This window comes from Vigna angularis, chromosome 10, assembly GCF_016808095.1.
Source record: "Vigna angularis cultivar LongXiaoDou No.4 chromosome 10, ASM1680809v1, whole genome shotgun sequence".
Lineage (NCBI taxonomy): Eukaryota > Viridiplantae > Streptophyta > Magnoliopsida > Fabales > Fabaceae > Vigna > Vigna angularis.
Window position 1 is genome coordinate 27,909,234 of NC_068979.1, and position 22,451 is coordinate 27,931,684.

General features: G+C 34.8%; 1 protein-coding gene across 4 annotated transcripts; it reads left to right on the plus strand.

The window, feature by feature from the left end:
- The first annotated feature begins 702 nt into the window (after positions 1–702).
- Positions 703–21,973, plus strand: LOC108335756 (DExH-box ATP-dependent RNA helicase DExH5, mitochondrial). Of its 4 annotated transcripts, XM_017571892.2 has the most exons (19): positions 703–871; positions 993–1,138; positions 1,361–1,448; positions 1,613–1,852; positions 4,180–4,275; positions 4,653–4,841; positions 4,937–5,096; positions 5,184–5,314; positions 10,709–10,876; positions 10,956–11,228; positions 13,188–13,382; positions 15,401–15,604; positions 15,757–15,826; positions 15,913–16,061; positions 18,652–18,957; positions 19,048–19,107; positions 19,239–19,391; positions 19,517–19,627; positions 21,203–21,973. In XM_017571892.2, exons 1-19 carry the CDS (start codon positions 767–769, stop codon positions 21,650–21,652), a joined length of 3,294 nt encoding a protein of 1,097 aa, XP_017427381.1. In that variant the 5' UTR covers positions 703–766; the 3' UTR covers positions 21,653–21,973. The 4 variants fall into 4 exon arrangements, with proteins under 4 accessions (XP_017427381.1, XP_017427382.1, XP_052726073.1 ...); XM_017571893.2 differs by lacking the exon at positions 15,401–15,604; XM_052870113.1 differs by lacking the exon at positions 13,188–13,382.
- The last annotated feature ends 478 nt before the right edge of the window (positions 21,974–22,451 follow it).

Genomic DNA, 22,451 nt, shown 5'->3' on the forward strand with positions numbered 1-22,451 from the left:
AGTATGCACGTAAGACATTTTACAAACCGAACCCTTCTTTAAACTGTGAGCCCATACAGTGAAACTTTTCAAAAATAAACACTTGTGGGCTCTAAACATACTAGCTAAAATAAATTCCCAAGAGAATGAACCTTCAACCCATATGCATCACCAAAGTAACCCTAACCACTGTTATAAGCTTTTCATTGAAAATTTTACATAAAAATATCCATATAAATCATACAAAATCCAATAATTATAAATTGATTTATTTATTTACCAATAATTTTAACACAATCACACAAAAAAACTAATTTACTTTATCTTATTATTTTCACATAATTTTACAAAAAATACAAAAACTAAATTGAAAATTTTCACACTTAACTGTTACGGGAAAAAAAAATTCTTATTATAATAATTAAAAAAAAAGTAAAAAAAAAATCATAACACTGGTGACAAAGTTATCGTTAGTACAAAATTAACGAAAGAATCAAATTACGTCACATTTTTTTAAATAAAGACCTAACACTCATCAAAATCTGATGACATGATATTTCAAATAAATTGAGGTTTTAAACCTTTTATTTTTCGGTTTTCAGTAAATTAAATTTTAAATAATGTACCAAAAATAAAGACGTCATCATCAAATACAGAATTGCAGAAGAGACAAACGTGTAAAATCAGCTGGTGGATTTAGTAAAAAAGAATATCTACATAGCATGTCCTCGCATTCCCTTTCTAACTGTTAACATATTTTCTGAAACTGGGGCTTTTCTTGCGGTGCATGTTCCCTCGCATTCCATTTCTCGCCATGGATTCTTCTCTTCCCCTTCATGTTGACGGTGCTGACAAAGGTTTTAATTGCGATGCTGACAAAGGGAATTCTTCGGTACGAGTTAACTTACTTCCAATGCAATGCTCTTTTATCTGTAGTTCGCTTGCTCAGAGTGTGCTTGTAAGGTTGCATTGAAACGTTTTTTTGTTGTTTGTATTGGTAATTTTCTTTTCAGAGTGCTTTCCCCAGCGAGGACTGGAAGCAGAAATTAAACATGCTTTTGAATGATCAGAGTAAGCAAGAGTTGGTCTCAAGGGAGAAAAAGGATCGGCGTGATTTTCAGCAAATAGAGACTTTGGCGAGCAAAATGGGGTTGTATAGGTAATTTTCCCCTTCCCATTCTCGTGATTTTTCATTGTTTGGACGAGCTTATGCTAAATTGAAATTGAGTGTTAAAATTAGCCTATGCTCAAATTATTATTATTATTAATATTTTTAACTTAAAGAAAAGTCATCCTCATTGTTTCTTTGTTATTTTTCTCTCCTAGAAGTCTTAACCTGAATTCTAGAGTTATAATTCTTAAATGCATTTATATATGGCAGCCATATGTATGCGAAGGTGGTTGTTGTCAGCAAAGCCCCTCTTCCAAACTACAGATATGATTTGGACGATAAACGCCGCCTTAGGGAGGTATGTTAACTTCTTACATCATGTGCTGTTGACTTTCCTGAATCATTTGAGGAGGATAAGCATTAATGAGTTTAGATAGAGTTTCTTATTGCTAATTTTATTTCATTGGAAAACTTACTAGCTATTTCTTTGAGAGAGTTTCCTAAAGCTTCAAGAATTGACAGGTGAACCTACCTACTACTCTGTTAAGGCAAGTTGATGGATATCTTCAAGAATACCTAACCCAAAAGTCAAGAAGGAAGGAAAACTTTTCCGATTTGTGGTGTGCAACACCAGCCGACAGCGGTGGTACAGATGAAGGGCTTTTTGAGCCACCTAAGTCACTATCATGCAGCAGGGCTGTAGTGGATAAATTTCTTTGTCAGAGAAGTTCACAAATGCGTGATCAGCAAAGAACTTGGCAGGTCATCTTCACTGAAATACAAAATTATGGCCTTATTGTCTTCCGAGATAGACTTTATGTTCATATTTTATTTTATTTCTTTATGTTTTCTTTATAATTAAGACTTTAAGCATTTTTTTGGCAGCTTCTAAGTCTGTTTGTGTATGATGGTGATACAAACCTTGTATTAGAAAAGAACATAAGAGAAAAATGTAAACATGAAATGAGAATTATATATTAATTCACACTTTCTACAGAGAGTACAAGCATTGAATATATAGACTTTAAAGCCTATTGTTTTGAAACAGTTTGAAACACATAGTCCCAGTATTTTAAAGGAACATAAGCATGGTAAGATCTAACTCTGTGATGTGTCTGTGCTTTCGTTCAACCACACCATTTTGATGGTGAGTAAGAGAGCAAATAATTCTGTGAACAATACCAGTAGTTTTTAAAAGGGTCGTGAAATATCTAAACTCCACACCCATTTAGTTTGTAAGTTTTTAATTTTGGTTCCAAACTGAAGTTCAACCATGATTTGAATTTTTGAAAAACAGTGAGAGTCTCATAGTTTTGTTTTAAAGGGTAGAACCATGTAAACCGGGAAAAAGCATCAACAAAATATACATAATACACATAACCATTGATAGAGGAACATGAGAGGCTCCCCAGAGATCACTAAAATCCAATTCAAGAGGAGAATTGTAAACAGTTTCGGAAGCAGAAGAAGGAAGTCTTTGAGACTTTCCAACACAACAAGATGAACAAAAGTCCACAATTTTATTAGATGGTTGAAATTTGCAAAGGGTCATAATAATTTTCAAGACATGAGCATCTGGATGACCTAATCTAGCATGCCATAGATTGCTAGATTCAGAAACAGTGTTTACAACAGATTTAGAATTATCAGAAATAGTGGTAGTTGTGTAAGATTCAGGGATCTTTGACAAGGTAGGAGGAGAACCAACTTGAATATTGAGGCAAGGAAAGGAGTAAAGGCCATCAGATTCTACGACTCCTCTAAGAAGAATTTCATTTGTTGCCTGAGATTTAACAGTACAATAACAAGGAAAAAACTCAAAATTGACACCATTATCAAGAGCAAATTTACTTACAATGAGTAAATTTTTGTTAATTGACGGAACACTCAACAAATTATGTAAGTAAATTAGAGTGGTGGGATTAGTGGAATGCTTAAAAAAAGAACCAGAACCAAGGACTTGCAAACCTTCAACATTGGCAATATAGATTTGATCAGGTCCGTCAAAATGATCAAAGGGCTGAATGTTCTGAGAATCTCGTCACATGAAAAGATGCATCAATTTTTCATTAAATATTTTACAAAGATTTTTCTGAAATAGCACCAGATGATAACATGGCAGTTGACATGTAGCCTAACACTTATGCTGTCAGCTGAATTACGCTTTTGGTTCCTCCAGTATGATAACCGTAAGAAACCAAGACTGTAACTAAGGCATGGCAGTATTGTGTTAGGAAACATGACCATTGTGATGTCAACATCCTTATCAAAATCAGTTAATATTTAATAGAATGACAAAGAAAGACCGAAATCACATTATTGCAGAACAATGGTTGAAAGACCCAATTTGTACAATTGGAATATGCAGGACCAAAATCATGCAATTGTGATACTTGAGAGATTAAAAGTGAAGTTAAGTCAAATTTTTATTTTATAAAAAGGTTAGGTTAGAAAGTCAAAATATAATATTCTTGGTAGTTGACAAGAACAATAGGATGGGATGGAGATCCAACATAACACAATTAATTTTATTTTTCAACAGAAGTCTAAAATCATAACTATGTAATAGTAGCTATAATTTTTTTTTTCATCAAATTGGTTGTGGAATAGCATGTTTGAAGTCTGGTAGCTAGTTTTCATTGGGGTTGGGTCTAAGCTTTTGGGCAATTCTATTTTTTTATTACAATTTATAAAATGTGTCTTTATCCGGTTCTAGTTTACTTCTTTTTGAGTATTGACATTCTATATTCTATCCACTTGGGCCTGATCTAAGCTGATATTTCTGTTGTGCATGTTCTTAGGTTTCTTTACCCTGTCGATGTATCTTTTGTGGAACTTTTATAGATATAATTAGAAGCAATCTCTAACTGCTAGGAACCATTGCGCCAAAGGTTGAGCTTAATTTTTGTGATAATGAGTTAAAAAAATGTATTGGTCCTCGGTGCCTTGGTGCTCATTGTTTTATGTATTTCATCAAGAAAACAAAAGTACTGTTTGTGTATGCTTCAGTTAGCTATCCTTTACCCCTTTCTGTACAAATTCTTGAAGATAAAACGTTTTAATTTTAATGTTGTATCCATCCATTTCAGGAATCTCCAGATGGAAGAAAGATTCTGGAATTTCGTAGCAGTCTACCTGCTTATAAAGAGAAGGAAGCAATATTATCAGCCATATCAAGGAATCAGGTTTGCTGAAATAATATATTTTGTTAATACTAAGTGACTAATGACTACACCTTATTGACTAATGACTAATGACTACACCTTATTTATTTATATGTTGATAAATATTTATCCTTTGCAAATGTTTACATTATTTCTAAACTTTCTTTTTTCAAATCTGTTTTCTTATGGTTGGCGCTTGCTTATTAAACAATCTTTCTAAAGTTCTGGAGTGAATGTTAGATGTATGTATAGTCAAGATGCTTCAACGAGTCATATCTTCCATCTAACTTAATAATTATATCATTGAAAAGTAAATCGTGCTTTGTAGTATTAATTTGAATCTTTTTAATGCTTGGCTTCTCAAATTCAATTTTAATTATTATTTACATATTTTTCAGGTACTTATCATTTCGGGTGAAACAGGTTGTGGAAAGACAACACAAGTTCCACAATTTATCCTAGAATCTGAGATAGAACTAGTTCGTGGAGCTGTGTGTAATATCATTTGCACACAACCAAGACGCATTGCAGCAATTTCTGTTTCTGAAAGAGTTGCCTTTGAAAGAGGAGAGAAATTGGGTGAAACTGTGAGTTTTAATAACCGTTCCAATAATTCTCTTTGTTTTGTAGTACGTTGGATTCTAAAGTTTCTATCTCCTTCTTTTGACTTCTTTTGTGAAAGGTTGGATATAAAGTTAGACTTGAAGGCATGCAAGGGAGAGATACCCATCTTCTCTTCTGCACCACAGGCATCTTATTAAGAAGATTACTAGATGATAAAAAATTAAAAGGCATAACTCATATTATTGTTGATGAAATTCATGAGCGGGGAATTAATGAAGGTAGATTTCTGAACTTGATTGTGTATTTAAGTTTTTGTAATATTTTTTATGATAATACTATTCCAATATTTTTTTTTCCTGTGACAGATTTTTTGCTTGTTGTCCTTAAAGATCTTCTAGCTTTCAGGCCAGAACTGAAACTGATTTTAATGAGTGCTACCCTTGACGCTGAGCTCTTCTCTTCATATTTTAATAATGCTTCAACTATGAAGATTCCGGTATGTTACATAAAATGAATGCCAGCTTGTTTATGTTGTCAAAGGATAATTATATCACTAGGAATTTAGTATAATTGATTGATCATGAATCTCAGTGACAAAGCAGCGATTTATGTTTAACATCTAAGCTGTAAAATGTCTTGTATTGTTAATCATTAATGATTTAGTGAGTTACATCTCAAGCATTTATACAATTAGATTCAATCTTGTTAGTTAAAATCTCTAACTGTTCTACGACAGGCTCCAGATGTTCTAACTTCTAATAGAATGACAGATAGCTGGCCTTTTTCATATGCATAACCTCAACTACCGTAGTAAAAAGAGACATGTACAAAAAGCGGGGGGGGGGGGGAGACAAAACCTGACCCACTAATCATTAACCCTTAACCCTATAAATCTATCTCTGAAGAACTAAGGACAAATGAAAGATGGTGCTAGAAAGTTGTTCCACCAAGTATAACATGAGATCTAGTTTCAAACCCAACAAGTTTTTCAACACATTGATTACTCTCTTGAAAAATATGTGAAAAAGGAATACACATAGTATTACTATTTACAAAATAATTCAACCATCTACTGCAAAGATCCCAAAGAGTAATAGAAGTATTAGACTACTTCGTATAAGAAGTTGAGAGACACACTCAATTCAAAACCTTTGGAGACAGCAACTGCCATTGCCAGAATCACACCTATCACTTCAGCATATAGAGCATTATGAGTGTTAGATATTATTAAGACTTTATTAATTACAATATCCCATGTTTGTTACAATATTATGTATATTTGGGCTTAGCCCATATTTTTGTTTATAATTCTTCATTATAAATATATTACCTTATGTGTATTTTCGACACAAGAAAATTAGTCTTAACCCTAATTTTCACTACTTTCAACATGGTATCTAGAGCTAGGGTTTTCTACTAATCCATACATATTTTTTTTGTTGGTCGTTGCAACTGCAATCGCCACCAGAACCGTCGCTAGAGTTATTGCTGGAGCCACCGTTTAGGTTGGTGACCCCACCAATCGTATCATCTGGATCATGTGACTACCACATTGCAAAGATTGACATCATCACAGCAACAACGCACCCGCATGCCCCGTTTAAAGTCGAACATCTGTTCTCTTTTGCTGCTGCGTGTGGTGGTGTGTCACTCCTCTCTGACAACAATCACTTGCGCTGAGATCGCCTCCTCCTCCTCCTCCTCTTTTTGGATCTGTACTTGTTGCCTTGATTGAAGAATCTTGGATTTTAGGGTTTTTTTTTATCCTATTCATCTATGGCTTCGACGACTTCAACCTCTATTGTTACCCCAGCTGCTACCAATTCCTTTGATCTGTCAATCTAAACTAATTAGGTAATGGGCATCTAACCATTGACAAATTAGATGGCAATAATTATGAGACTTGGGATTAGACAGTAAACTTTGGTTAAGAGTCAGGGCTATGTAGATAATCTCACGAAGAGTGTGACTTCTATTGATGCCAGTGAAGCTCCATGTTGGGTGAAGATTGATACTTAATTATGCATGGTTCTCAAATCCACTATTCACTCATCTTGAAAATAATTGTTTTGTACCTATGAAACATGTTTTGAAGTTTGGGAACATGAAAAATTGTTATACACTAGTGACACTCAATGTCTTTATGGTGTTTGTCACAATCTTCTTGATGTTGTTGCTCCTAAAAGTCGTGGCCTAATGGCTGAATATATGGGTAAAATTGATTCTCTCCTTCATGATTTTAATGAGTTATTACCTCTTGCCTCTACTTCTTCTCAAGATCTAGAGCAATGGTCAAAGTTCTTTATGTTATTGGCTTTACATGGACTTTCTGATGACTACTTCCATGTTCCTGATCAGATTTTGGGATCCCTTGTTGTTCCCACTTTTGCTTCTGCTTGATCCATCCTTTTGCGTGTACCAAATAAAAAGATTGCTAATAAACTTACTTCCATTGATGGTGATTCCTTTGCTTTGGTATCTAAACGTGGTGACGGTAATCGCTCTCACAAGCTGAGCAAAGGGCATCACAAGTGTGAACATTCTCACAAGCTTGGTCATAAGATTTATCAGATGATTCCTTTGCTTTGGTATCTCAACATGGTGACGGTAATCGCTCTCCCAAGCTGAGCAAAGGGCATCACAAGTGTGAACATTCTCACAAGCTTGGTCATAAGATTGATCAATGTTATGCTTTATATGGTTGTTGTCCTCGATTTGCTGCAGTAGACCAAATTGATCCTCCCTCACAACCATCTAATGTGATCCTACTTCATTTAATATTGCAGGACACTCTATTATTCTCAATGAACTTTTCAAATGGGATAAGGATCATAAAAAACCTAGTTCCATTGCTTTTATTGCACACACATGTACATCTTTTGTTGGCCTAAATCAATCTACTTCCCTTGGACCTTGGGTTCTTACTTGGGTCCACTAATCGTTTTACAAGTAACAAATTTTTGTTTTCTTCTGTATCTTGCACGAGTTATTTACCTTTAGTTACCATGGCTGATGGATCTAAGGTCTTATCCCATGGAGTTGGTATTGTTAATCCTTTTCCTTCTTTGTCCATTGATAACGTTCTTTATGTTCCTGTGTCTCCATTTAACTTATTCTCGATTAACTGATTGAGTTCCACTAAGTACACTAACATTGCGAAGTACAACACAAGTATTCTTTGGATTCGTAACCACTTCTGATCAACCCCTTGAGTATTTTTGGGCCTTCTAGCCACTCATGACTAAATCCTTGAGTACTCTTTTAACAATCCACTATTGGCTCAATCAAGTATTATTTCATAAGTCACTCTTAGTTTAACTTGAGTATTCTTTCGACTCAGCCATTCTCAACTAGCTCCATTCAAGTTTTCTTTCTACAAGCTACTTTTGGCATAACTAAAAGGTCACCTTTGGTTCAAGCAATTATTTTTTGAAAAATAGTCGCTCCTAGCTAATAACTAAGTATTCTTTGCCAAATGGTCACTCTTATAAGATAGATAGTTGGTATGTTTGGTGATCACTAATCACACTTTAGCTCACTAGAGAGGTTGATCATTTGTTAATATATGTAGGATTGATACTTTACTGTTGATTGCTCATTGAACATGAACAATATTGTTCTTTGAAACTCTAGTTGGATCAAAAGTTTATGCTATGTTTTGGCACTATTCAAAGTGGTTTCCCTCTTCTTCTTGAATAACTTTTTATAAAATCTGATGAAAGTAGTTGTTGTTAAACCATTTCTGGCCTATGAGCAACTTTAGCTCTTTTTGAATGCCTTACCTTTTTTCTGAAGAGTTTGATAATGATGGATGCATTAAATGCACTCCATGCAACAATAAATGCGCTTTTCTCCATTAAGCAACATCCTTATAGCTGGATGTACTTTGCTTATTCTTGGGCAATGTGGATTTCCTTTTGTCTTAAACAATAGTGCCTTATGAAGAATAGAGTTCTCCTTGAGTTCAGTGATTTGGTGAAGAAAAACAACTTTTTCTATTTATCGAGGAGATCCATGGATGTGACTGGTCCGTTGTGTGATGAATCTCTTTTGGAAACAAAAGGGGTATACATTACCTACAACATAGAATAAGTATTTATGGTGTCTTCGTTTGGTATGAGGTTAGCTTACTTTTATGTGCTTATCGCCTGAGTATATCTATGCTATATTAGACATAAAAAAAGATTGAACAATGTTGCTACATTTGTCAAATGAATCATTTGCGTCTTTCATTATCTGTTGTCGAGATAAGTTCATCGTCTTTCAACATATGGGAGTGGAATGGATGAGATGTGTGAAAACAAAGATTTAACTGATTTTGCGAAAACAAAGATTCAACATTTGTTACAATCACACATGGAATTTGAAATGGAGGTGTTGTGTGAAATCTTGGAATCACACGATTTCATCATCTTGATCGCGATTTTAACTACATTCGATGGTAGGTTACGGTCATACCCACTCTGATTCAAACTTGAATTGGATGTGATCAATAGTTAGAGTATTGTTCTCAATTGATGTATTTCATATTTCATATATATATGAAAGGAGAGAAGTACAATACAAGGAACAACTATATAGCCTATAACACTTTATCCTTTGGGATAGGTACATACACACAAAAAGCAGTATAGAAAATTTCAACACATGATGGCTCTCTATCATGGTATGCTCTTGTATTGACTTTGGAGACAAGTAAGATTGTTCAATATTTTGGCAACATTTCATTTCTAATCTCAAAGTACTTTTTACAAGGTATGAGCACCTCTATTTATAACCAACTAACCCTAGAGGTGTCTCAAAAGTAGAAGCAAAACTCTACAAACCTCAACTTTGCTAACTTGGGACAAGGCTAAAAATCCTCTCCATTAGGAGAAGGACATGTGGCCACTACTATAAGAAAATCCTCTCCATTAGTAGAAGGACACATGAACACTACTAGGAGAGAATCTTCTCCATTAGGAAGAAGACACTTGGCCACTACTCTCACTAAGGGAGAGCCAATCACGCCCTTGCCTTGCCTCCCAGGGTGATCTTGGTGGATGTTGACTAGAAGTCAGCCACAAAAGGCACCACCAATGGGTCAACTTAGGGAGTCGACTTATGTTGACCCATGTTGACCAAAAATCCTACACTACTTGGCCCATGATACAAGATCCAAATGGAAATACTATACTACTTGACCCATGATACAAGGCCCAAAAGATTCCTACACTACTAAATATGTTCCAAAATGGTCCAAGAGAATAAGAGTTTGGCTTCACCTTTCATAGATAACTCTAGCTCTTCTTGAATGTGCTAGATCATGCTTCTTGTGATTGGTCCCTTGGCTAGGGGTTTTCCATCCTCCTCCTTACACCTAAACATATATATCTCAAGAGTGGAACTACACATTAATGGGTGCTTCGATAGTTCGGTCCCCACAGCAGATGACATGATAAGTCCAACAAACAATAAATCTCACATACCATTTATAGAAGTAAACTTTAAGCTAACTCAACTTTACAAAACAGACTTGTAAGGTGAGGTTTGTACCTACTTATATATTGTGAAATCGTCTTATCTTTATAGTCAATGTGTGATCTTCAACATGGTGTAACGTACTCACATTGTTACAAGTTAGTTTGTCTAGCCAGTTAGATGGTGACTGTTTATTGAGTCACTTTGTTGTACACCTATATAAGGCTTCTTTGTCTGTACTCTATTTTTGTGAAATCATTTACAAGGTAGTCTAGTCTTATTTCTCTGTTTTCTTTGAATTCTGTTAAATTGAGCAATATTTTATTTGATGTAAGCGGAGGTACTATTTATTTTAATTTAATGCTACTGACATGACTATTTTGGGACTAAAATCTAAGTTTTCCATTCTTATTGGTTGGGGATGGTTTAGGGTTTTACCTATCCTGTCAGAACTCAATTTTTGGAGGATATTTTGGAAATCTCGGGCTACAGATTGACTCCTGACAATCAAATTGATGACTATGGTCCAGAAAGGATTTGGAAAATGAACAAACAGTTGCCAGGAAAGAGGAAAAGCCAATTATCTTCTGCTTTGGAGGTACTTAAAAAATTCTAAACATATAGTTTCTCAAACTTTGGCATGTATTTATTAAAGTCTTTCTGAAAAATATGACCAGGATGTGTTAAGAGCTGCTGATTTCAATTATTACAGTCCGCAAACAAGCGAGTCTTTGTCTTGTTGGAATCCTGACTTTATTGGTTTTAACCTCATACAATATATACTGTGCAATATATGTGAGCATGAAAGACCAGGTGCCATTTTAGTTTTCATGATTGGATGGGATGATATAAATGCTCTGAAGGAGAAGCTCCTAACACATCCTGTCTTGAGTGATCCAAACCGAGTTTTGTTGGTGATGTGCCATGGCTCAATGGACAGTTTGGAGCAGGTAATGACTTGTCTTTGTTTACTGTTTGTGTATACTCACTAATCTGTACTTATTTTCTGCATTATTATTTATTGCATGAGTACACAAATGGAAAAGAATGCTATTGCATGAGTACACAAGATTTTTTTGGTTTTCGGTTGCTGTAATGCATATAATTTGGTCATTGAAAAAAATATGCGTAATGGTTTTGTTCCCAAGCAAGATATTTATTTAATAACAGAAATTATTGTTTGAATTGTGCTTACTGATGTAGTTTACCCTCTTGCTTACAAGTAATTTCTTGATAAACTATAACTTGAACATGAGAGAGAAAAAATATTTTATTAATTACAATCATAATAATTGCATTCTCAAGTCCTCTATATGTAACAATCATACTCTTAAAACAGGAAATAAATATCTGTTGAAATGAATATATAGATTCTATGAATATTTTTCCTAATTATTATAGAGATATTTTTATCTAAATAATGAATTTTCTTTCTAGTTTCATAATAATCATTTCCAACTTCTGAAGTTTCGTCACTAAACCGCGCATCTCCGCTTCAGAAGCATTGTGGATATGACACTTGTCTGGTGTGTACTCGACACATTGTCAGACACACTTATTTTTGGGTCAGACACGGCCTTGTTTCCAGACTCAGGAGAAACTGTCCGCTTCTGAGAAGCACTGGAGACGTGTCGGAGAAGGGGTAAAAGAGGTGCCCGGGTTGTAGAGGAGATAAGGGAAGGGCCTGAGAAGCACTGGATACGGCCTTATATTATTTAATAAGCTGATTTTTATTTCAGGGATCCCAATCATTGCTCCTCACCAATCACAATTTTTTCACTTTATCAACCTTCTCTGATTCTCCGTTAATCAAAATACATTTTGCCAAACTTACCTTCACCTCCTCACTGGTTTCCTGGATTCTGAAATAAATTTCAGCTCTAGTAATCCAGGTAGCAGGGTTGTCACCATTAAATAGGGGCAACTCGATGCTCTTGACTGATTGTTGGAATTCCTTCATTGCATTCCCTTGAAGAGGGTGCAATCCAGACCCAGAAACACTCTTGTTTTCCTTCTTCTTCTTCGAGCCCGCCGACTTGCCTCCTACCTCTGTTCTTTTTTGTGATAGGCTAAGGGAGATCACCTCCATCAGCTACATTCGTGCCTCTGCCCGAGCCTTAAACTCCTCAACTGACACTCTCATCCGTGACACTTCAGCCTCCAACAAGTTCACTAACAACTCCATGTTATCCTCCTCCACTAATTCGTCGATCTGTATGATGATTTTCTTCTTCCTCCCTTTTGGCATCCACTAACATCAACAAATTCGGGCAGGTCGAACCAAGGATACCAAAAAATTCAAAAATAAAATAGAGCACAATAGGTGATCGAAATGTATATGATATTATTGAAGAGATAGGAAATTCAAAAGGAGTGAGACTCCAATTCCTAGAGTAGATGGTTCTCTATACCCAAAACATTCCCCCTTACCCCTTCTCTCTATGTAATGGAATTCCTCTTTCTCTCACCATAACAACCCACTAAACCTTATGGGATTGACCCTACTACCCCTGCCATCTCAGCACCCTTGCATCATGCCTTTCTTCCTTCTTCTCACGTACACTTTTCACTTGTTAAGATCGGTATTCTCGCTTTAAGAATGGGCCAATAGTTCTTTGGGCTTCATCTGCATACGGTCCTCATCAGGAAATAACTCTAAAAAATATTCTAAATCACTCGTATTATTCTCATGTATGTCACAATTCAAAGTAATGCCTAACATGAATGTCGTATTAAAAAAGTTAGATTCTCAACTCTTCTATTTGTAATAATTGCACTCTTAAAAGAGTGAAACAAAAATATCTTAAATTAAATGTGTAGATTTTAGGGATATTTTTCCTTATTACTATAGAGATATTAAGATATTTTTATCCCAATAATCCTTATTTACTACACTATTTTATAAGCAGAGGTTAATCTTTCAAGAACCTGAAGATGGAGTACGGAAAATAGTGCTAGCAACAAATATTGCTGAAACGAGTATCACAATCAATGATATTGTTTTTGTTATCGACTGTGGGAAGGCAAAAGAATCATCATATGATGCATTGAATAACACATGTTGTTTGCTTCCTACTTGGATTTCTAAGGTTTCAGTTCAACAAGTAAGATTATATTATTATGTTGTCATTGTCAGTAATGATTGTTTCTAACATGTTCTACATTACTTGAAAGCATTTTTTATTCTTGATGTCTGATATGTAACACTGGGTTCATTTATTTCAATTAACTTTTGATAGAAACTTTTGGAAACTGTTTATTATCAGTTTAGTTGGCCGAGTGCTGTATTTGAAGGAGTGGTGGCATTATGCTTAGTCATAGGGCTATGTGGGTATGGTTCAATTAAATAAAGGGCCTATGGGCTGCTTGAAGTTTTTTTGTTTTAGAAGTGGGGGAGCTACCGGAAAACATGACATTTGTGTTACATGATTATGTGGTTAATGTTTGACTATGTGTAATCAAGTTTTTCAATTACAATTTGGTTTTGAATAACTTTTGTTTATAGGAATGTGGATATTATACTTAGCTGGAGACTTCTATTGAAAGATTTGTTGGAGATTTTATATCGACTAAAGATATAATCAAATTATAGTATATAAGTGAGTGTAGAATTTCATCTTGCAAGTTGGCTTTCTTGACATTGAGTTAACCTTAAAATCCACTTTTGAATAAGATTCTAATACCAAAAAAAGGGATAATGACATATAACTAATTATGACCTTTAGTCCTTAAAATTTCGGTCAAATTTCATTTAAGTTCCCGGAGATAAAAGTGAATTTTTAGTTTTTCCAATTTAAAAATATTTTAGTCCCTCAAATTGTAGTCCTCCAAATTAAAAGGCACTTTAGTCCCTAAAATTAAAATTGTTCTTTTAAGTCTTCTAACTTTGAATAATTACTTTTGGTTATCAAAATTGCTAGAACAATTTAAGAAATGATTCATAATGGTTTTTGAAAGATATTTTACTTTTCTTCCCTTTTTTTGTCATTCTTCCATTCTCCTAATTGTTGCTTGGGTGATTGGTATTACTATTACTGTTAGATGTAACTGGCTTAGGTCCGTTTCTTTCTATTTTCTTATTTATAAATACATAATCTTATGTGTTACATTATGGATTCAGTCTGTACCTCTGTTTTATTCTAACAATTCCATTGATGTAGTTTGTTTTTATCTTCTTTCTTTATTACATCTTTGTAACATTATCATTTATGGAGTTTCCACTAAAGTTTTTGTTCAGATTAAAGTAAATTTGCCTATGACAAGAATTGTATGAACACAATGTTTCCTTTTGCTTTACTAGATGTTGGGGTTTTTAAATTATTTGCAAACTTATCTTAAAACATTATTTGATAATTTAGATTTTGGAGGTTTAAAATTGTTACGGATTGTTTCTATGAGATTGTTAGCCATGATATTGCAGAGGCAACTTTGTAATTTATTTTTAAATTATAAAACTAAAAAATCATGCTTAAACTTAAAGGAACTAAAATATCACTTTTAAATTTGAGGGACTTAAGAACCACTTCTAAAATGATAGTTGACTCAAATTTTAGGGATTAAAAAGGTATTTTAGCCAAAAATGTTAAAAAGTGAATTTTAACATTATTATTTTTGTTACAGTAGTGTCATTGTTGACGTGCATGTTAATAGCCACGTCAGTGACGAGTATTGTGCTGTTAGTTCCAACGGACAAAACACATTTTCTGAAATTTAGGGACTCAAAACAAAATTTCAATTCTAAAGAAAATGGCCGAAATTTGGGTGATTAAAAACATTTAAGCCTTGATTTTATTCTTTTTGAACAAATAATCTGACTGATAGTCTTTAGAAGGAGTTACATTTTTCCTCCGCCAAATATGTCATATTTAACAGATGCTTTGGGATTGAATACTTTGCCAGAACTATGTCGATATGACCTATAGTTGTTAAATCTTATAGATTATAGATTAGGTGGAGATGTCATCATCATATTCGGTATGCAATGTACTGGTTTTAATGTTTCACTAGTAAACCACAATCAAACAAATTGTGATGGTTCAAAACTGCAATTACCCGCCAATTATCCATTTGATCTTTTAAAGATTTTATTCTATCCTATCACTTAACGTTTTGTTTTTTCAAGAGAAGAGGAAGAGCTGGTCGTGTTCAACCAGGAGAATGTTATCATCTCTATCCTAGATGTGTATATGATTCTTTCACAGAGCATCAATTACCTGAAATTTTGAGAATGCCGTTGCAATCTCTCTGTCTGCAAATCAAAAGTTTGAAACTAGGAAGTATATCTGAGTTTTTGTCTAGGGCTTTACAGTCTCCAGAGATACTTGCGGTAATAATAACTGACATAATTTTGTGTTATAACTTTATCTCCAATTCATGCACAATCCTTGTTATATTTGAAACACATTCAGTTATTTATTTCTTTTTTATTACCCTGTATGTAATTTGTTTCTCACCTCAGTTTACCGATCTTTTTCATAGGTGCAAAATGCAATTGAATATTTGAAAACAATTGGAGCTCTGGATGAGAATGAGAATCTGACTATTTTAGGTTGGTTGATCGTTATCAGGCATGAAAAACTGCTAACTGATTATTTTCATTTAAACTATAGTCTCAATTGGTTCATCAATTGTCAGGGCGCCACCTGGTAGTGCTTCCTATGGAACCCAAACTTGGCAAGATGCTGATATTTGGTGTTATATTCAATTGTCTGGATCCTATACTAACGATTGTTGCAGGCCTTACTGTTAGATGTCCTTTTCTAACACCTTCAGATAAAAAAGATGTAAGTTTTTTCTATTTTAGTGACCTAGATTTTTTTGATTTGGGTGTTAAAATGATGTAAGCTGTCTGGCAATATCTACTGTCTTGCAAATGTTGTTTTTTGATGTATTTTGAAAAACCTGTGTAGGAATAGGTTCTCCTTGTTTCAAAGTGTCATCTCTTCTTTTTTCTTGTATGCTTTTCAACGTCTTTGTTTGTGTATGATGGTGTGTGGTTGTAAATAGCAGATAATTAGGATAAAAAATAACCTCTATTTTGTTATTGATTTGGAGGAAATATCATTAAAATCTTTCTCTTTATTTCGACATATTTTTCAATTCCTTATTGGGCAAAGTTTGTTTGTTAAAAATAAAGGTGATGAAAATGTAAATAGTGTGATTGTTATTAATAAAATAATTTCATACTTTCCTACACATTCCTGATATTGCAAGTTTGGTTTTCTCTGCCATTTAAATAGCCACCATTCCCTCTATCAGTCTTGTTGCTGTTGTAGTTGAGGTTTGTGGTTGGCCAAAATGGTTGGCCAAAATGGTGCATCCCATGCTGGCCATCACAACGTCAGTAGTTGCATAACTAATGGAGTAGCCTTGTACTGTCTTGCGCCACCACTAGTATTGATGTGTTTATACTCCTGTGCCTATCTGTAATGAAGCTCATTCATCATCGCCACCTCCACAAATAGGGTCATTTGGACCTCTTAAGCCCATTCTAAGGGATAATGATGTCTCATTTCGATTTGATTTGGATACATTTGAGCTTTCAACTTTATTCCTATGTTGGAAGTCCCACATTGACTAGAGATAACACTCATTTATAGTGTGTGTGTGTATATATATATATATATATATATATATATATATATATATATATATATATAACTTTTTAAGTCGGTTTTGTGAGATTGAGTTAGGATTAAAGTTCACTTTTTAACATGATATCATAGCCATAGGTTAGAGCCTATCCTAGCGAGATTTGTGTTTGTTGGGCATATCATTCCACTTGCTATCGAACCACCCACTAGTGTCTAGTCCCATGCACTATATCTCGACATAAGAGGTGTATTGGAAGTCCCACATCGACTAGAGATAATACTCATTTAGACTATATATGTGGGTGCAAACCTCGGCTTATAAGCCGGTTTTGTGAGGTTGAGTTAAGCTTAAAGTTCACTTAACATCCTAATGCGTTCTCTTTGTTACGCATTTGTTTTGTGATCTATTTAATGTTTGAGGTGAAATTCATCCCTTTGTGTCTTAATGATCTTCCTATTTGATGATAGAAATTATTCAATGGAGGCAGTACACTCAAAGGATTCCTAAGGGACGTTCAGGATTAGACCACATCGATGGTGGAGGGATAAGGTCAAATGACTACAATTATTGAGACGTGAGATAGTTAAAATTTATTGATCATGATATGGATGTGACATTGCATGTTTTTTGAGATAGGTTAGTACTATAAGCTTTATTCCTTTGCTAAAGTGTTAAATAACACTTTTTCTACCAACAATGATTTTGTTGCGTACTAATTACAATGAGAGCAAGGTGCTTTTTACTAAACAAGGTTCTCACTCTATTGGAATATCACACAATTTTGATTGAGTTACTATTATTGATGATTCGTGTCATGTGGACATTATGAGAAGTAAATATGAGGTCTTTCGAGTTTTTTTGTTAATTTTTTCCATTTTGTCTAAAATCAATTTGGGAAAAACAAAAAAATAAGTTTGATAATGGTACTGAATATGTAAATCAAGAATTCTTCGAATTTTTATCTCATAATGGTATTGCTCATGAACTACATGTGTCAACACTCCACAACAAAATAGAGTTGCAAATAGGAAAAATTGTCATTATCTAGAGGTAGCTAAAGCCCTCCTTTTCCAAATGTCTATTCTCAGAACCTATTGGAGAGAAGTTGTGTTAACTCCTCATACCTCATCAATTTGTTAGATAACGTTAGTCTTATTGAATCGTTTTTGTCTTTTTTTCCCTCTACTCCTCCAATGTCAAGTCTACCTTGTTGAGTATTTTCATGTTTTATTTATGTTTAGTCTCATAATCCTAATCGCAATATATTAGATCCTAGAATTCTTAAATGTGTATTTATTAGTTATCCTCCTTATAAAAAGGGTACAAATTTTATCATTTTGAGAGTCATCATTTCTATTTCAACGACAGAAAACACTTGAAGCGCAGGAGTTTTCCTTTCTATCCTTACATATTTGTCACATTACTTAGGATTTGCCCATTGCATTAATATTGTGTGTTAGACATCTTATTTCTCATTATGTTTGCATTGACAAACTTTCTAATAAACATGGAAGCATTCTTCTTCTCATTGAAGCCATAGAAATTGTTATCTTAGTCCAAGAAATCATAAGAACTGAACAATATAAAAGAAATAACTCCCTCTAACCACCCATAAACCGTCCAACCCCTGACAACTGTTCTATAACTTCTAATTTTTTACTTTTTTCTGAACATACATTTAAAAGGCTTATCATAATCCTTAAAATTAAGGATAGACACTATTTTCCTATTTACATATTTATGACTTTAAGACTTTGCTATTTGATTTATTTCTTGCAGCTTGCACAGGCAGCAAAGTCTCAGTTTTCCCATGATTACAGTGACCATCTTGCCATTGTGAGGGCCTATGATAGCTGGAAGGATGCCGAAATAGACAATGCTGGACATGAATACTGCTGGAAGAATTTTCTTTCTCCACAATCCATGAAAGTTATTGAGGCTCTTCGAGTGGAATTCTTATCCCTGCTCAAAGATATTGGATTAGTTGATAGAAACATGAGCAGTTGCAATGCATGGAGCTATGATATGTATCTCATTCGAGCAGCTATTTGCTATGGCCTATATCCTGGAATCTGCTCGGTTGTGGTATGTTTTTCAACACTTCATATATGGTATGTATTATAGTAGATAATTAGTCCATACTTTGTCATGCGTATGGTGCAATTTCATTTGCAGCATAAGGATAAGTCATTTTCTCTGAAAACAACGGATGATGGCAAAGTTCTCCTACATTCGGTTAGTCCTTTCAAATCGTATAAATATAAATATATATATATATATATATATGTATGTATACATATATACATATATATATATTGTTTGTTTGTAGTTTTGACCCTGATAAAATGTTTATTTTAATTGACCAGAATTCAGTGAATGCTCGCGAATCTAGAATTCCATATCCATGGCTAGTTTTTAATGAGAAGATAAAAGTGAACTCTGTATTTCTCCGTGACTCAACAGCTGTGCCTGATTCTGTGGTACTTCTTTTTGGTGGGAGCATCTCAAAAGGAGATACTGTAAGTTCCTTCTGATTCTTCTAATGGTTCTTATGTTTAGTCTAATCGTCTATAAAAGGTTATGGTTATTATCCTCTAGTTTTTAATCCTAAGTTGATTTACGGAAATTCCTTTCTTTCTGGCAGGATGGTCACTTGAAAATGTCGGGAGGATATTTGGAGTTTTTTGTGAAACCTGCTGTTGCTGAAATGTACCAGAGTATAAGGAAAGATCTTGACAGACTCATTCACAGTAAAGTAAGTGCAAATTGGTTTCATTCATCTACCAACTTAACCTTGATATTCGAGTCATGCAACTGTAAGGAAAAAGAAACCATTGAAAGTAGAAGAGAAAGTCATATTTAAAATAATACTCCACATCCGTAAACCATTACTACTACCGCCAACACTACCATTAGCGGTCATGAAAAACAATGTTAAATCTAGATATGTTATAATTTAATTCTGATCATGTTCTATACCATGTGAAACAAGAAGAGAAAAGGAAAACTTCTGGCATTGCAAGTGTGACTTGTCACTGTAACGTCCCGGCAACTCACAGAGACCATCGACTGCCCCCACAGATCACCACGAGGCTTTCGCTCCAGGCTAAGCACGCTTAACCATGGAGTTCTTATGAGTCAGGCTACCGAAAAGCAAATGCATTTTGGTGATATGAGTAGTCAAATCAATTCCTTTAAGCTATCCTTCAACTGTATAGTCCCATACCTACACAGTCTCCAGATCCCCCTTGTCTGTGCCCCCTGCACCATGCCTCTTGCACCGGCGTCACTCCCCGCCCTTGATACCATTTGTAACGCCCCGGCAACTCACAAGATCACCACGAGGCTTTCCAGTGTGCTTTGTCCTCACTCGCACACTTTCTGGGAAAACTTCCCAGAAGGCCACCCATCCCAGAATTGCTCCAGGCTAAGCACGCTTAACCATGGAGTTCTTATGAGTCAGGCTACCGAAAAGCAAATGCATTTTGGTGATATGAGTAGTCAAATCAATTCCTTTAAGCTATCCTTCAACTGTATAGTCCCATACCTACACAGTCTCCAGATCCCTCTCATTCCGGTGTATGTTCGATTCGTCCATGTACCCCTTCCACTCGAAGCTGCTAGGAGCCGCTCCTTGTCTGTGCCCCCTGCACCATGCCTCTTGCACCGGCATCACTCCCCGCCCTCGTCAGTGCCCGGATGTCACGGTCACTGTTCTCTTATTTCAGCGAGAGCTTGACTAACGAAGTTCCTTACTAGCTGCACAATCTTTAAAAGTACAAATAATACTTAGCCTAACTATCATAAGAATAACTAGAAGTGAACTATCGAAACAACTATTTTTTTAACATTAAAAGAAAAAGTGCACGATTTTCCAATGCAACCACCAGGGGCAGAGCTCGACTTGATGTTTTTAGGGGACTAAGTTAAAAGTCATATTTACAAACTCAGTTTATTATTAAGTATTAGTCTTAATTTGTATTGATGTATTTCTCTGGTCTCGAATATAAAAAAGAAAAAAGAAAAATAAACACAAGATAGATCTTAGAGGGAGAGTAATAGGACACTTGAATGCTATGAATAGGCAGTCTTAAACCCTATCGGAGGTAACCCATATTGCAATAGTATCATTTTATTATACTGATTTTATTTTAGAAAGAGATATTTTCCGTAAGCTACATTTTCTTGAAATTTGATATCAAGAATGAAAGCGAGATATTGAAAATAAAACTTGATATGTACCACTGCAACTAGCAGTACGCTGTAGCATCTTCTTTTGTTGGACCAACCTGCAATGACTGTAATTTCTATTTAAAATTATTGTTTGCAGTTACAGTTCCCGCAGATGAGCATACACTCATTCCATGAGCTCTTATTTGCTATACGGTTGCTGATTTGTAATGAGAAATGTGAAGGCAAATTTGTGTATAGTTGCCAGCTCCTTAAACCATCAATGATGACATTGCAACAAGCATTGGTTTCAAGAACAACCAGTGGACCCGGGGGTGATAATACTAAAGGCCAGCTTCAAACATTGCTGACCCGAGCTGGATATGGTGCCCCCTTCTACACAACTACGCAATTGAAGAATAATCAGTTTCGTGCTACAGTTGAGTTTAATGGAGTGCAGATTATGGGCCAACCATATAGCAACAAGAAGAATGCAGAAAAGGATGCTGCGGCTGAGGCACTGCAGTGGCTTATGGGTATACAAACGGGGAATGAGGATATCAATCACATGACAATGTTGCTGAAGAAAAGGAAGACAGATCATAATTGAACAATGAAACATGAAGATGAACCTTGTAAAATGAAAATATGGATCAAACTGAATACAAATCCTATCAACAAACAAACGCCACCGCATCTTCAGCGAGCAACATGCTGGGGTCCACATGGTGAGCTACGTTGCAGGTCTTCTCCCCGTACTTACTTCCTCAACACACCAATTGTCACGAACAGACAATTGCAATTTTGTTATGCCACTTACCAACATGGCCCCCAATGCACCTGTATATGTATGCACTTGTTAGGATCCTTTACCTATATCACTGAGAAAATTTACAGGTATATAATATAATATGTTAAATTTGTAGGACTTTATCTGCACTAAAATTATTTATCGTCTACATATAAAATTATTTGCGCTAAGTTGTTTTTTGTTTGTTTTGAAAATCAGTAATTTCCTTTCTATTTAATGCACACTGTATATAGAGAAGCATTACATTCACCCATCAACATTTTGTCTTATTAGAATTTCTTCTATTTGGCTTAATTTTACGTTTGGTCTCTGGAGGTTAAAATTTCACAAGTTCAGTATTCAAAGTATCAAACTTGGACGATTTTGGTCCTTTCATCAATCTTCCGTTTAATATATTTTATTGATTTGACTCTGAATGATAATGTGGGAGGTGATGTGTTGCTTATGTTCACATGACTTAACTGCACTTCTGGTCCCTTGTGATTAATGCTTATAAGTTATTAGAATCATATATAATTAGATATTATGCAATCAGTTATCTTATTTCATTTTTTGTTCAGCTTGATACTATGTTTGCTATTATATAGTCTTCTCTTTT